This window comes from Mastigoproctus giganteus, chromosome 3 (genome assembly GCF_048544385.1).
Source record: "Mastigoproctus giganteus isolate SK-2022 chromosome 3, ASM4854438v1, whole genome shotgun sequence".
NCBI lineage: Eukaryota > Metazoa > Arthropoda > Arachnida > Uropygi > Thelyphonidae > Mastigoproctus > Mastigoproctus giganteus.
This window is the reverse complement of record NC_143577.1, coordinates 11377391-11392520: the sequence shown is the minus strand read 5'-3', so window position 1 is coordinate 11392520 and position 15130 is coordinate 11377391. Positions and strand designations below refer to the sequence as shown.

The 15130-nt window shown below is 35.5% G+C and overlaps 1 protein-coding gene across 3 annotated transcripts in view; it reads left to right on the top strand.

The window, feature by feature from the left end:
* The window catches only part of sws (patatin like phospholipase domain containing sws), a 469178-nt gene that overhangs the window by 301808 nt on the left and 152240 nt on the right, over nucleotides 1-15130 (top strand). For all 3 annotated transcript variants that reach the window (XM_090369181.1, XM_090369180.1, XM_090369179.1), the window contains 2 exons: nucleotides 3661-3724; nucleotides 10720-10842. In XM_090369181.1, coding sequence (XP_090225307.1) covers nucleotides 3661-3724; nucleotides 10720-10842 — 187 coding nt within the window. The remainder of the gene's footprint in view (nucleotides 1-3660; nucleotides 3725-10719; nucleotides 10843-15130) is intronic.

Genomic DNA, 15130 nt, shown 5'->3' with positions numbered 1-15130 from the left:
TAATTGTGGTATCTAATACTATCCCACATCCATTACATAAGGGTCCGATCTGGTTTGCTCTTCTCTTCATTGCATTTATATATGTGAAGAATTCCTTATCCCAACTCTTTGCCAGCAATTTCTCATAATCTGTCTTTGCCAACCTAACCTTTTCTGTGGCACTATTACAGATCAGTTTGTAGTTGTTATAGGCTTCAGTAGTTTTCATTGCTCTATAACTTTTTCATGCCATCTTTTTCTGCTCAAGTAACCTGGAAATTTCCTTATTCCTCCAATTTGGAATCTTCCTCGTGGAGTATTTTTTTTTTTAAAATCGTATATAAGTATTCAAGGCTTCTGCGATTAATGTTTTAAAGGTATACCATAATTCAGTTGTATTCGCTCTCTGTGAGATATCTACCCAGTTAACAGAGGCCATGTAACACCTTAAGGCATCGTAATTTCCTTTTCTAAAATTATAACCCATTCCTTTGCCTTTAACTACTACTATCTCTCTCTCTCTCTCTCTCTCTCTCTCTCTCTCTCTCTCTCTCTCTCTCTCTCTATCATAGAAATCATGATCACTTCCTGCTACTGGTTCCTGTACTGTCAGCCCTATTATGTCATCTGGTTTGTGGGTGATGATGATGAGCTCTAGAATATTCTTTTCCCTCCTATTTTACTTGATATGTTGATATAAATAGCAATCCTCTGGTTAATTTAAAAATTTTGTCACCCATGTAGAGTTTCCTTCCCATTTGCTCCAATGAATTAGAGACAAATTAAAATCACCCATAATAAGATATTGATGCTTACCTGCCCATTCCATTTGCATGTAGAGGCTCTCATCATAATCTTCACAATCACCCAGCCTATAGATTACTCCCATTCTCATTATACCTTTGCTTTCAACTATCTCACACCATACAGACACTCGACTAGCATGCAAAATGTCTGAATCTGAGAAAACTTTCGTCATGCTCAGGCTGCTTTTGATAAGAAGCATGACCCCACCACCCCTTCTATCTTCCCTATCCTTCATAAATACATTATACATACCATACCGAAACTCATCATCGTACCTATCTCTAGGTGGCACCACATTTCCATACGGAGGATGCGGAAAGGTCATTCAGGGAATGACCACCGCATATCCCGGAGCAATATGGCCTTAGTTGCTAATGCTCCTAAAAACCAAATAATAACAATAACAATAACATTTCCATAAGCAGCCGACCAGGCTAGCCAGGTGGGTAAAGTGTCTGCCTGGCAAACCAAAGTTGGCGGGTTCGGATCCTGCCTCAGGCTTCGATCAGAGTAAAATGGAAAAACTTTGGGAGGTGCATGGTCACAGAAGCCGATGTGCCAACAACTAACAAAAAAAAAAAAAAAAAAAATTCCTTAAGTCCTATTATGTCGCTGTTTCTTGTCCTAACTAGTAGTTCTAATTCACCCATTTTATTGATGACACTTCTGATATTACTGTATAAACAATTAAGACTTAGTGCTCTTGTATAGTTAACTACCCTGACACACACCTTAAAGTTATTTAAGCTCGCTTCCCTGGCGTTAGCTACCCACTCATTCGAAATGTTTCTGCCCTCAGAACATCTTGCTAATATGTTCTATTGCGATAACAAGCAAGAACTCTTGAGGTATGTGCAAGTGTTACTTTGACCAATATTATCAGATAAACGTGTATCTATAATACCCTTGTCCCCCCCCCCCACCAAATGCCTACCAGTTTCCCTGAACTTTTAAGGTATCCTCAATAATACTTGCAAAAACAGATTCTTTTTATCTGCAAGTGCGGGCCAAGCTGATAAAAATTTCCACCCAAAAGTCTTGCAGAGTCCAAGTCTTGAATTAATCCACAAGGCTTTCAGCATATAATCCCTCCTATCATGCCTGGGCAGAACTGCAGACACATAGACATTGTGACCTAACTCTTGGCATTTCTTCAGCATGGTCATATATTTGTCTAACAAATCATCAGATCATTTTTGCTTAATGTCATTTGTCCCCACATGAATAATAATATTCTCTTTACCCCCTTAAAATCTGACAGTCTGTTGGTGACATCATTAATAGTTGCTCCTGGCAGACATACCCTAGTTCTAGTCCACCTATTCAGTCTCCTAATAGAACTAAGTCCTTTTGAACTAGAGTATAGTTTGCACTTGGTTATGGGGCCAGAATCAGAAGTGCATCACTTGGTAGGTTACTAGAGTTTTGAGTTCCTGACGAGCTCCCAGTTACATTATTCCAGGGCAAGCACCCATTTTTTCAGTGACTCATTGTTCTAGCAATGCACCATTTTAACTTACGATCAGTACACTCCTTACAACAGTGACAAAGAAAAGAAATATAAGATTATAATTCACACACACAATTAGTTTGAGTTTCTGCAAGGAAAATGGGTTAGCATTGATCTTTTCTGACTTCAAATGTGTCATGTTGTGGTTGGTGGGTGGGGAAACATGCAGGTGCCAGTATATTAACAACTGCCAACTTGGTTAAATGCTCCCATTTAACCAAGTTGGCAGTTGTTAATATAATCCCATTTCCAATTCTATCATCATGATTGGTATATTCACATTTTGAGAAAACAACATGAGGCACTGGCACCTGGCTGCACTCTGTTCAGCAGGATGTAGGTGGTGGTGGTATGGTTTAGTGACAGTTTTTGTGATCACCATTAATCAATTGCTCGAGGGGAATGCTTTCTAACATCAATGACCAAGTAAACCCATTCATGACTGTCTGTGCAATTCTAGCATCTATCATGAAGACGACATGCCAAGCTGCAAGGCCCAGCAGTTTGCTAACTAGTTTCAGGAACATAACAATGAATTATCTGTTCTCCCGTGTGCACCCAGCTCACCAGATGTCAACACAGTTGAGCAAGTTTGAGAACTACTGGAAAAGGACATTCAGTACTACAACCATCCACCTGGAAATGTGCAATGTATGGGTAGCACTATTGCAGGACACCCTGCAACACCTTATGGAATTCATGCCAAGATGTATATGGGCTATATTTTAGATAAAAAGTGGCACTGTGAAATATCAGGCAAGTTTTGCTGATGCGCCAATTCAATGTATATAGAGAACACTTAAACTGCAAAATAAATACAACAGATTAATGCTGTTAATAGGGTTATAAATAGGGCAAGGTACATGCCATTTTGCTTCTGTGAACTGACAACCCCTATTTCAGAGTAAAAATAAAATTAAAAACGTAAGGTATAAAATGAGAAGTGAAAGGAAAGAACAAAATAGCAACCAGCTCCAGAACATTGAATGCATGGCTCCTCATGCAAAGAGACATGAAAGTTCAGAGCACACTTTTATCAGGTAACAGCTCTTAACACTGTACTGTGAACTTTCTATGACAGTGTATGGATTCAAACACAGGCTATTTGTAACAGTGGCCATGTATGTTGTCTCACAGTCATACTGAGGCAAAGTTAATTTCTTTCTTGTAAAAACATGATATTGCTTTTAAAAATCTTTGTATGTCATGAATAGCCCTTGAACTGCTACAATTAGCCATCCCTACTTTTCAGAATTAGTGATAAAATCACTGTTACTAAATTTTTATGTTTACTCCTCTTTCCCCCTTCTCTAAAACAGTGAATTAACATTAATTAGAAATAATAAAATATCTTATTTTTGCAGAAGATGACGTCCTACTGGAGACAAATTTTGGATCTTACATATCCTGTTACTGCAATGTTTACAGGTAAGGTGCCATGTGTGGATGTACCCTTGTAAACTAGTTTGTAGTTATTGATTTCTGAACAGTCTGCATATTTTTAAATTAAAATTAATTTTACAAAATAAAAATGTTCTGATGTAGTTAGGGAGAACCTTACGAGGTGTTTCCAATGGTTATAATTAATTAAATGATATCATTCTCATACCACGTGAAATAAAATAATATGCAGTTTATTAGGCTGAACATGTACATAACTATGTAGGCGTTCAGCCTAATAAACTGTATATTATTTTATTTCTACATAGTTATGTAGGCATTCAGCCTAATAAACTGTATATTATTTTATTTTATGTAGTATAAGAGTGGTGTATCATTTAATTAATTATAAAAAATGTTCTGATTTTTCTTACTTTTGTGACTTTTTTTTTGCTGAATAGGTATTTTAAAATTTTATAGAACCTAAATGAAAGAATAATAAATTAAAATAAACTTATCTGTATTCTGTTTATCTGCTCTATAATATTGTCAATTTAGTGACAATACCTCCCACTTCCCAACTCTCCCCCAACTTTTATAAATGAGATTATAATATCAGTTGCTTTTCATACTGAATAAAATGTAAGGATATCACTGGTTGTGGTTTGATGTAAAACTGTATTATGGGTAAAGCCATAAACTCTGTCTCATAGATGTTCAGTTTCTGGATCATAGCCTTATACCAACAATTTGGCATCATGAAAGAAACAAAGTGGGAATCAGCAGCACATTTACAAAGATTCTGACATGCAAGAACTCATTGCTCTCTGTAATCATCATTGAGGATGTGAGGTGCATTATTTGCTGAAATGAATTCCCAGATCTTATTAAAACTGATTGTCATGTCCCATAAGAAATATCAGTTTCACTATCAGCTTTGCTGATAGTTAAATATTGATAACCCCCTTGATCAGACCATGAATGCAAGAAATTGAATCATTGGTTTTTGAATTAAGGGTGGTCAGAGTATGGATCACCTTCAACAGACAAGGAGGCCCACTTTAAACTTTGTGAACTAATGAAAGTTTTAAAACAACACCTGACATGTTCTCCAAAAGTTGTTTTTAATATTTCATGGGATTATGCTACAGTTATTCCTAATCTGAAACAAAATTTTATGCAAATTCATACTCATTAAAATTACTCTTTTAAAAGTGCAACAAAATATGTTAAATACCTCTGTTCAATATGCATTATGAGTAATTCAGGCTGATTGCAGATAAACAAGTAATTCGTGCATTACACTATCTAATTGACTCATCAAACATGTTGCAACGAGGCCCAATTGACTACAGTGCCACAGGTTCAAGGTACAATGACAGTACCCAAATTTATTGATTACACCTTGTAGGTAGAACAAATTAAAGGTAAAAGAACTAGAGAAACAAAAAAGATGTGGAATGAAGTATTTCCAAATAAGAGATCACATAACAAAAGTACAAAACTGATCATTAGCATTATTAAAGGCACATGATGTAAGAAAGTAATGTTAATATATCATCAGGCAAAAAAAAAAAACCTAATTTCACCCATTCACTGACTCCAAATGTTTATCTAGTTCTTCCGTCAATCTATTTAAGATTTCAATTTCTACGGCAGATGGGAGTTTGTTCCAGAAATAAAACCACATGCTAGCTAAAGGCAAACTTCCACACATCTATCCTACAATTGTCTTGCCTCAATTTGAATTTATGCCCTCTCAGGCAATTATACTGGCCAAGAGGAAGAATCCCATCAGCATTGAGCATGCTCAAACCATTCAAGGCTTTATACACCTCAATCAGATCACCTTGCAGGTGCCTAGTCTCCAGACACTGTAATTTGCAAAACTTAAGCCTTTCTTTGTAAGAGCAACCCTTTGTTCCGTTTACGAATCTTGTTGATTCTCTGTACTTGTTCCAACAGCTCTACATCCTTCGTGAAATGAGGCCTCCAGACCTATATACAGTACTCAAGGTGTGGCCTGACCATTGCCTTATACAAGGGGATAATCACCTCTTTATCCCTGCTAGAATAATACCTGCATATCATTGAAAAGACACCATGAGCTATTCTTGCAGACCATCTGCACTGCTCAGAAAACTTCATATCTGCCTGCACAATTACCCTCAGGTCCTTTTCATTCTCTACCACTGTCAGTGTTGTACCACATAGTTGATACATTACTTTGGGGTTACTGCTTCCCATATGCAGTACTTTATATTTGTCAATGTTAAACTTCGGTTGCCACCTCTCAGCCCATCTGCTCAACATTTCTAGATCCTGTTGCAGCAGTGTACTGTCATTAGTGTAATTAACAACCCTGCCAACCTTTGTATTGTCTGCAAACTTGGACACTAAGCCTGATATACCATCATCAATATCATTAATGAATACAGAAAACAATAATGGACCCAACACTGAACCCTGAGGGACTCCACTAATAACATTAATCCATGAAGAGCAGTGTCCATTGATTACCACTCTGTCTTCTCCCACTCAACCATGTCTTTATCCATAGCAGCAATTTGCCTCCAATGCCACACTGCTCCAATTTGTGCAGCAGTGTTCCATGTGCAACAGCATCAAAAGCTTTTCTAAGATCCAAATATATGATATCAAAGTTATTCCCTGCAACCAGTTGTGACCACATCATAGTATCCAGTTGAATTGGTCAGACAAGACTTCCCCCCTTAATTAAACCATGCTGTGTCTGAGCTATAACTGAAATCTTGTCTAGATGATCCTACAGTGCTTCTTTAACCAATGCCTCCATTAATTTCCTCGGAACAGAAGTTAAACTAACAGGTCTGTAATTACTTGTGCTGCCCTTTGATCCTCCTTTGTGAATTGGGGTCACATTTGCACATCTCCAGTCCATGGGTATCTCCCCTGAGTCCAAGGAACCTCTCATAATTGTGGCTAAGGGTTTGCTTACTTCCTTTGCTGCCTCTTTTAATATAACTGGATAGATTCCATGCACCCCAGGTGCCTTTCTTTTGTTTATCTTCAACAATTTCTCCTCTACTTTGTTCTCAATTATTACAAAATTATCTAGCTCACTGCCAGAGTTTAATTCACCTTTGACATTCCCCTTCCTGAATAACTCCTCATGTGTGAATGTAGATGCAAAATACTCATTTAGTTTGTTAGCTACCTGAGGAGGATCATCAATATCCAGTGGACCAATCTGATTCATCCCCTTCCTTCTAGAGTTTACATAAGTAAAGAACTCTTTGCTGTTTTTCGTTGCATCCTTTGCCAAAGATTTCTCATAATCTGCTTTTGCCTGCCTAACCTGCTTTGCGACTTGGTTACAGACCATCTTATATCTACCATAGGCTTCCATGTCACCCATTAATTTTTATATATCCCATGCATTTTTCTTCTCCGCCATATGCCTCATTACGTCATCTGACATCCATTTAGGCCTAAACCTTGAACAATATTTCTTAGTTGGTATGAAAAGCCTGGTAGCTTCCAAGATTAATTCTTTGAATGCTTCCCATTTTGCATTTGCTGTTGGTAACATCATCAGTTGCTCCCACTGTATAGAATTTAAATACTGTCTCAGACCTCCGTAGTTGCCTTTATGAAAGCAAAAACCCTTACATTTATCCCTGATGGTAGTTACCTCTGAGTAAATCCCACTTCAGCACACTGTGATCAATGCCACCTAGTGGTTCCTTTATCTGCAGATTCTTAATGCATGAAGAATCGCTACTGATAATCAGATCAAGAGTATTACTCCCTCTAGTTTTGCCTCCCGAACATACTGCTATAGAAAACAATTATCCAATAAATCCACAAAAGCCTTAGTCAATATCTGGGATATTAAAATCCCTCATTATGAGATGCTCTGATTTACTGGCCCGCTGTGTTTCCCTGTATAGTTGTTTATTATACTCATCAGAGTCATTAGGCCTATAACACACTCCTACTCAATTTTGCTTTCCCAATTTTTATGTCACACCAAACTTACTTGACACTGCACTGTCCAGCCATGTTGACTGGCTGTACTTCCTTGGATATTATATGTTTCTTAACTAATAGCATAACTCCTATCCTTTCTGTACACATTTTACTCCCCAAATTCCATTTCTGCATTCCTCACATCTATGTGACACTACTTCTCTGATATCTTGACAATATCTGTCTTGGATATTTTGACCAACACCTCAAATTCATCAGATTTATTTACCAAACTCCTAGCATTGGTGTACATGCAAGTATACATGCACCTATTCTTATTCTTATCTACCCCAACACAGCACATGTGTTTACTTGTACCACAATGACTCCCAGCAGTCTCTGAAATCTTCTGTGTCTTGTTTTCCAGGCTGCTGCTCAAACCAATAGAAGTAGTTCAAGAATCACTTTCATATCTACTAGCAGCTGCTGTTAATCTATTAGTCTGTGTATCCTCCCAAGCTAGCAGTTTTCCGAGCCACTTAAATTGCCCCGATAGCCTCAGCAAATATTCTTGAACCCTTTCTATTTAAATATATCCTATCCCTGTAGAGCAGTCTCTCCTCTCTCCTGTTAACAAGCACAGACCAGGCTGAGAAAAAATTCTACCCCTTGAGCCTTGCACAATTTCTCAAGGGCAGAATTGATTGACAAGGCTCTCATCATATACTCCCGCCTATCGTGTCTGGGCAGACACGATATTTTATCATCAGTAAAGTTAGTATTGTAGACACAAGTGCATGATACGAAGAGACAGGAAATAAAATGCAAATAGCATATGTTAAATAGTTTTTTTTTTTTTTTTTTAATTAAAACCCCAAACATAAAAGTAACCCACATACTTAGTACTGTATGTGGGTTAAAGGCTGAGAAAATAGAAGATACTTGTTAACATTAGACTTGAATTTGTGTAGGTTGTAGGTCAGGAAATACATGTGAAGGAAGGTTGTTCCAGAAAACAAAAGAAGGGATAAGCGAGGAAGAGGAAAAGTTGGTTATTTGAGTTGAACAGTGAATGGATGCAGTATGTGTTCAGCCTGATTTAGAATAGTTTTGCCAATTTTTCCATTGACTTTGTTCAAAGATGAGTAATCTAAGCCAGTATGTCACCAGTGGATTGATGCTGATGGAACTATATTGGTGAATCATTAAACAGATGGAAGGTGTCAAGATAGTTTAAAAGGTGATGGTTGATGACTTTCTCCACTACTTTGGAAAGAGCAGAGGCAAGTGGAGTGAGGCGATAATTGGACAGGAGAGATTTGTCAACCTTTTTAGGAACTGGCTGGATATGACTAAATTTCTGATCAGAAGGAAAAACACCAGTGGAATAAGAAAGTGTAATATTGATCAGGAGCACAGATTTTGAGAACAAGTGGAGAAAATAGCATCAGGATCTGGACCTTTCTTGACATCAAGAATGTTCAGAATTTTTCTAATGTCCTTCTTTCAAAAGATCACAGGCAGAATTGAGTGGACTATTCTGGATGTGATAGGAGGTAGTTTATCAAGTTCATCAATACAAGAGCTATAAGAAAGGTATGCCATTCAGTTAGCTTTGTCTTTAGCTGAGGATGCAATAGAACTATTGGCTTTTAAGAGAGGTGGGAGTATTGATAGATAGAAGTTGCCACAAATAGTTTTAAGAGGCTAGAATTTTCCACTAAAATTTTGGACAATCAAACTTTCACTGTCTCTGTTCAAAATTGATTGTCTGTGTAATAACTGTTTTACAGTTGTAGCAAGATTTTGGTTAAGCAGTAAATGAAGTTGGAGATTTGTTTGCAAGCCACTACATTCTTATGTTGAACAGCCTTAGTGCATTTATTGGAAAACCAAGATTTAGATTAGTGGCAAAGTTTTAGGTTGAAGTGCAAGATAAGTTTTCATTCATACAAGAATAATTTCACTGACATGATCTAAGAAAACAGGGTTCAAAAGATTTAAAGGAATAATCAAACTTAGAACTAAAAGAATAAAAATCGCACAGTTCATCCCATTTCGCATACCTGTAATGTCAGAGACAACACAGGAATGAAAATGGCCACAAGAAAAGCTTCACTGGAGAAGAGACCATCATCAAGTTGTGATCAGAAGCACCTTAGAAGACTACTATAATTGACCATGTACTTTGGAGAGTTGTTGGTGAGAAAGAGATAAAGGGTTTTTGTTGGACATGTAGTTAGGATTATGTGGTATTCTGCAGGTAAATTTTAGCTATGAATTCTCCAGATTTATGATGGAGAGAATTTATCTTTTCAACTCCATTTGATCCTTTCTCAATCTCTGTCATTCTAGTTGTTGGTAGAATAGAATTTCTTTTTTAAAAAAAGCTCCTTTATTTTCCATCTTTCTTATTGCAAAAAAAAAATAATTGCCTTAAAATTGGAATTTAATATTAATATGCATGTGTATGTAAAAATGTATATATAAATATTTATTTGTATTTATATTATTTTATAAATATTCATCTCTGATTAATTGGAACAGTCATGGAATCCATAAAACATCAGATTCAGGTAATTATTAATACCTTTTCAATTTATTTTCAATCATAGGCACCTGCATGTGAATATAGATTTTCCCTACATCATCTATCTTCCACTGCTGTGATAAATAATCTGTATATAGTTAAAAGTGCGTCCTTTATTTGTTTGTATCTAACCCTAAGAAAACAGGGTTCAAAAGATTAATAATATCATTCAGATATTATTAATCTGAAAGGATAATATCATTCAGATCACATCAAAACAGTGTAGACCCATTCTATATAATTATTTATTTATTTAGTTTATGTATTTATTATTATTTTATTTTTTTTTGTCAAGAGTTGTATAAGCAATAAAAATGAAGTACAAAAAACAAAACTGTACGTGTAGCAAAGTTACAGCTTGGTAAGAAAAAAAAAATTTTTTTAAGAGCAGTTTGCATAGTGGCTAATTAAAGTATGTAGCAAAAATGTTACTGAGTAACTGAAGTACTTCATTTTCATGATAGAAGACTGTTTCTAAACCCATTAATATATTACATAACAGGTGCTACTTTCAATCGGTCTATATTTGAAGTTTTTGGTGAAAGACAAATTGAAGATTTGTGGCTGCCCTACTTTACTGTGACTACTGATATTACCAACAGCACTATGCGAGTTCATACTCATGGTGAGTGCTTTACATTTCTGAAATATACTTTTGAATCAATTATTTTAATAACAAAAGTTAACAACTTTTGACTTTTTTTTTTTTGTAATGTGTTACTTTCAAATAAAACTGCTGTGGTCACAAAATTTCATTCAAAAAGTTGTAGCACATACAGGTTTTTATCTTTCATTTGTTTATTTTCATACAAAAAACATGAAGCATACTACATTTATTATGCAGTTTGAATTCAAATGTTATTTTTAAAAAACTTTTATTCTTTCTATAGGATCAATAAAGCAATCAATCAATAGAATTTTCTATTATACTTATATCCAAGTGAAACTATTCACTAGGATATCATTCTTCCACCTTTTTTTTTTTTTTTTATTTCTTTTGAATTATATTAAATCTGTCTTTGAGTCTGTATCATGTAATTTTGGGAATTTTTCCTTTAAATATATGAAAGAAAACCATAATTTTTTTTGTCTAAAGCTTTCACCAGATTGTTAAACATTTTTATATGCAATAGAGGAACTAGTAATAACTGTGAAACTGCCAGTGGTACATATTTGAAATTCATTTTTCCAAAATGAACTGTTTTTTTTCTGCCAACCAGATCTTGACAACGTAATACTTTGTGCTAGTACTTTGTAAATCCACCCTGCAATCAACCTTAACATCACCATAACTGTCATTAATGTTCCCTTTCTTGATTACATACATTCAATATTTGGGTCACTCTTGTAAATTTTTTTTTTTTTTTTTTTTTTTGTTTGAACAGAATGGGCAACAGATATTTGAAGGTTTTTGTGTATATATTATGTAATCAAACATATTTCAGATGAATTACTGAATCTACTTCTGCTTTATGTTCAGATTTTTGTCGATGAGGAAAGTACAAAGGAATTCTGAAACCATAAAATGTTGAAAATTTTTTATTATTTTTAATTGTAAACACAAATTCTTGTACAATCACTTAACAAACATTAACACCTTCCTCAGCCCAGGAAGTGGCAATTTGAAGAATGATTACTGGAGTGCCTTGCAGCTTTCTTCTTAGGGACATTAGCAGCCGAATTTCCTCCTAATGCTTTTCCCCCCAGGTATTTCCATTTATCTACAACCTTCATTTTATTCATTTTGCTCTGCTAAATTTTCATTTTAATTTGTGACAGCTCTTGTCAGTCAAGGAGACATAGTCTCACTGATGTTTGAGTTTTAATTTCTGAAAATTTTCCTCCATCCAATCTAATTTTCTTTATTCACAAAAATGCTAAACATGCAAAGAGATGTACTGACTCATTGATATGTTTTGTAGTTTTCCTTCTTTTCCAATCATTCTGTCAATATAGGACTTTTTTCTATAGTACCTTAAAGAAAAAAAAATTTAAGGTTAAATTTACTATCTGGTCAGCAATGATAAGAATGTTTTATGTATTTCACTCCCAACCTCTACAAACAGGCTATTATAGTATGGTCTTGTCTTGTATTATTTCCTGAAATGGGGACCCCATACCCTTCCCTGGCACAGAAGTAACTGATAGCTCTCTAATTTCTCACTTTGCCCTTTGAATCACCTTTGTGAATAGGACAGATGTTTGCATATCTGCAGTCCTCATGAACTTATCTTGAATCCTCCCATTCACTCCCATTATAAAAGTAATGGTTTGCTTGCCTCTTTTGTGGCTCCTTCAATATAATTGTATGAGTTACTGGTGCCTGTTTTTTCTTTTTGATTATGATAACTTATTTTCAGATCCCTTCTAAGTTATCATAAAATCATTCAACTTCAAAATAGTATTAGCTAGACTACTAGTATTCTCAATTTGAAAAAGTTCCTCATATTTGAATGTGGACACTAGCCGGGTGGGTAAAGTGCCTGCCTGGTTCGAATTGCGGGTTCGAATCCTGCCTCGGGTGTGGATCAGAGTACTGCAAAAACTTTGGGAGGTGCATTATGGCCACAGAAGCCGATGCGCCAACAACTACCAAAAAAAAAAAAAAAAAAGTGGATGCAAAATATTTATTCAGCTTTTTAACAACCAGTCCAGGATTGTTGATAATTTTACCGTAGACATCATATGATTGATTTCTCTCCTTTGCATTATAAAAATATTAATATTTTGTTGAAATTACTCTTTGGCCCACTGAAAAGAATTTGGATGTCTGTGACCATGGTAACCTTACTTGTGAAAACAAAAGATTAGTTCTGAGTTTACCAAAGGAATTTGCTACCAATGCATTTTTACATATACTGCCACTACCAGTGTTCCCAATGAGGTTGCCCCTTTCTCATATACTTTTCAACACCTAGCTTATCTTAATGAAATTGTTACTTTCAGTTAGTTTAGGAAACTGGGGTTCAGTTAATAAAATTTTTATTTATAATTGCATTTAAAAGAACATGATGCACTCTCTTGGCACCGGAGTATTTCATGAAACTGACAAATTCCATTCATTGTAGTTGGGCATGCTTGCACCTTGCCATCAATATAGCTGACCCAGTGAAAATGTTGGGAAATGCTGTGCCACTGTATTAGAAAATAGTCCATTAAAAATTTCTCCATATAATATGTATAGGAAAGACACATGACAGAATGGAAATAGGAGGGCCTATGCCTCTGAGCAGCAACATTTGATTCAAGTAGAGTGTGTCCATTAGTTGGAAACATCAAAATAACATTGATTCAGTCTGGTTCAGTGTTTTCATCTTGGTTATAGCTAAAGGTTCATTTGATGTTAAAAATTTTGAGTTCAGCAGCTACCAGTCAGTAGTAACCAGAATGGGAATTAACTATAGAAATTAAAGGGAAGATTTTATTTTTTTAAAGGAGATTTGTATTAATCAGGTCAAATAATGCAAGGAAATGAAATTATTCTGCATTAATCAAAAAAAAAAAAAAAAAAAACTAGCAACCATTCACAAAGTAACTATTCATTTCTGCCTTGAACTTTGTCAGACTCCCCACTGCAACAACTTGAGGATGCAGCCTATTTCATTGATCAACAATATGCTGCCTGAAGTCTAATAACTTCCTGAGATCTAATCTTCTGTTGTTCTCTAAAATTTTACATTTATATCCCCCTTGTTCTAGTTCCACCTTCCATTGTGAATATACCTCCCTCATTCATTTTGTTTATTCCTTTGTCCTTAAATGCCTAATCCGGTCATCCCTTGAAGTGACTTGATTAAGCTGTCCAATCCACACTTTCTGTAATGCTTTTCATAGGAACAAATGTTAGTATATACATCCCTAATTCATTTCTCTTATTTTTTTAAGGGCTTTATCAGGTCACCTCCCTAATTAATTTTTCTTATTTCTTTAAGGGTTTGATCTGGTCATCCCAGAGGTGACCTGATCAAGTTTTCCAGTCCACATATGCTGAAATGCTCCTCATAGGAACAATCTTAGTGCTCCTAATCAATCTAGTTGCCTTCCTTTGTATTCTCTCTCTAGAAGTTCTGCATCTTTTTTCAACAGTGCCTTCAGATATCATTCAAAATATGGTCTTGCCATTATTGTATAAAGAGGAATAATAATATCCATCTCACCGCTAGAAAAAGTCTTACAGATAATTGATAGTATTTTCAAAGTCCTACTTGCTGCATGCTTTTACTGCAAGATAAACTTTGTCTGCTGGTATCATAGGTCTAAATTTTTCTCTTCCTGAACCATCTTTAATCCTTGTCCCCCTGGTATATTGTCACCACCAGATTTCTTTTCTCCAAATGCAAGATGTTCTATATAGTAGTAGTAAACTGTAGTTTCCACATTTCAAACCATATCTGTAATTGATATGTCATTTTGATGCATCATGGCCTGATTCTGATTACATATTATCATACTTACCTGCCTGAGTAGGTTGCTAGGTAGATTATATTTGACTGAAAGTTACCCTTTCTCAAACATATTTGCCAATTGCAGACAAAATATGGGACAGGCACTAACTGCCTGTTTCTTCTATCCAGAGACTGTGCCCTTTGATGGCTTTTTAATTCATCATTTAAATTGGCAGACTTTAACTGATGGGCCAAAGTCCAAATTGTCTGCAGGATCTGTGGCAGTTTTCCTTAAACTACCTTATATCAGATTTTCTTTGAGTGTAGTGTTTACACTGTGTTGTATGTATGATAGAACTTGCCATATTCTTATTTTCATGTTCACTACCATGCAGTATTCTAGGTGTAATTATACCCTGCCTCCCTGTATTTTATAGGCTATGGCAGGTACATAATATAATATTCATCCAGTTCTCTGTCATGTTCATGACAAAATACTCTATTTGGGATTCAGGTTGGATATTCACT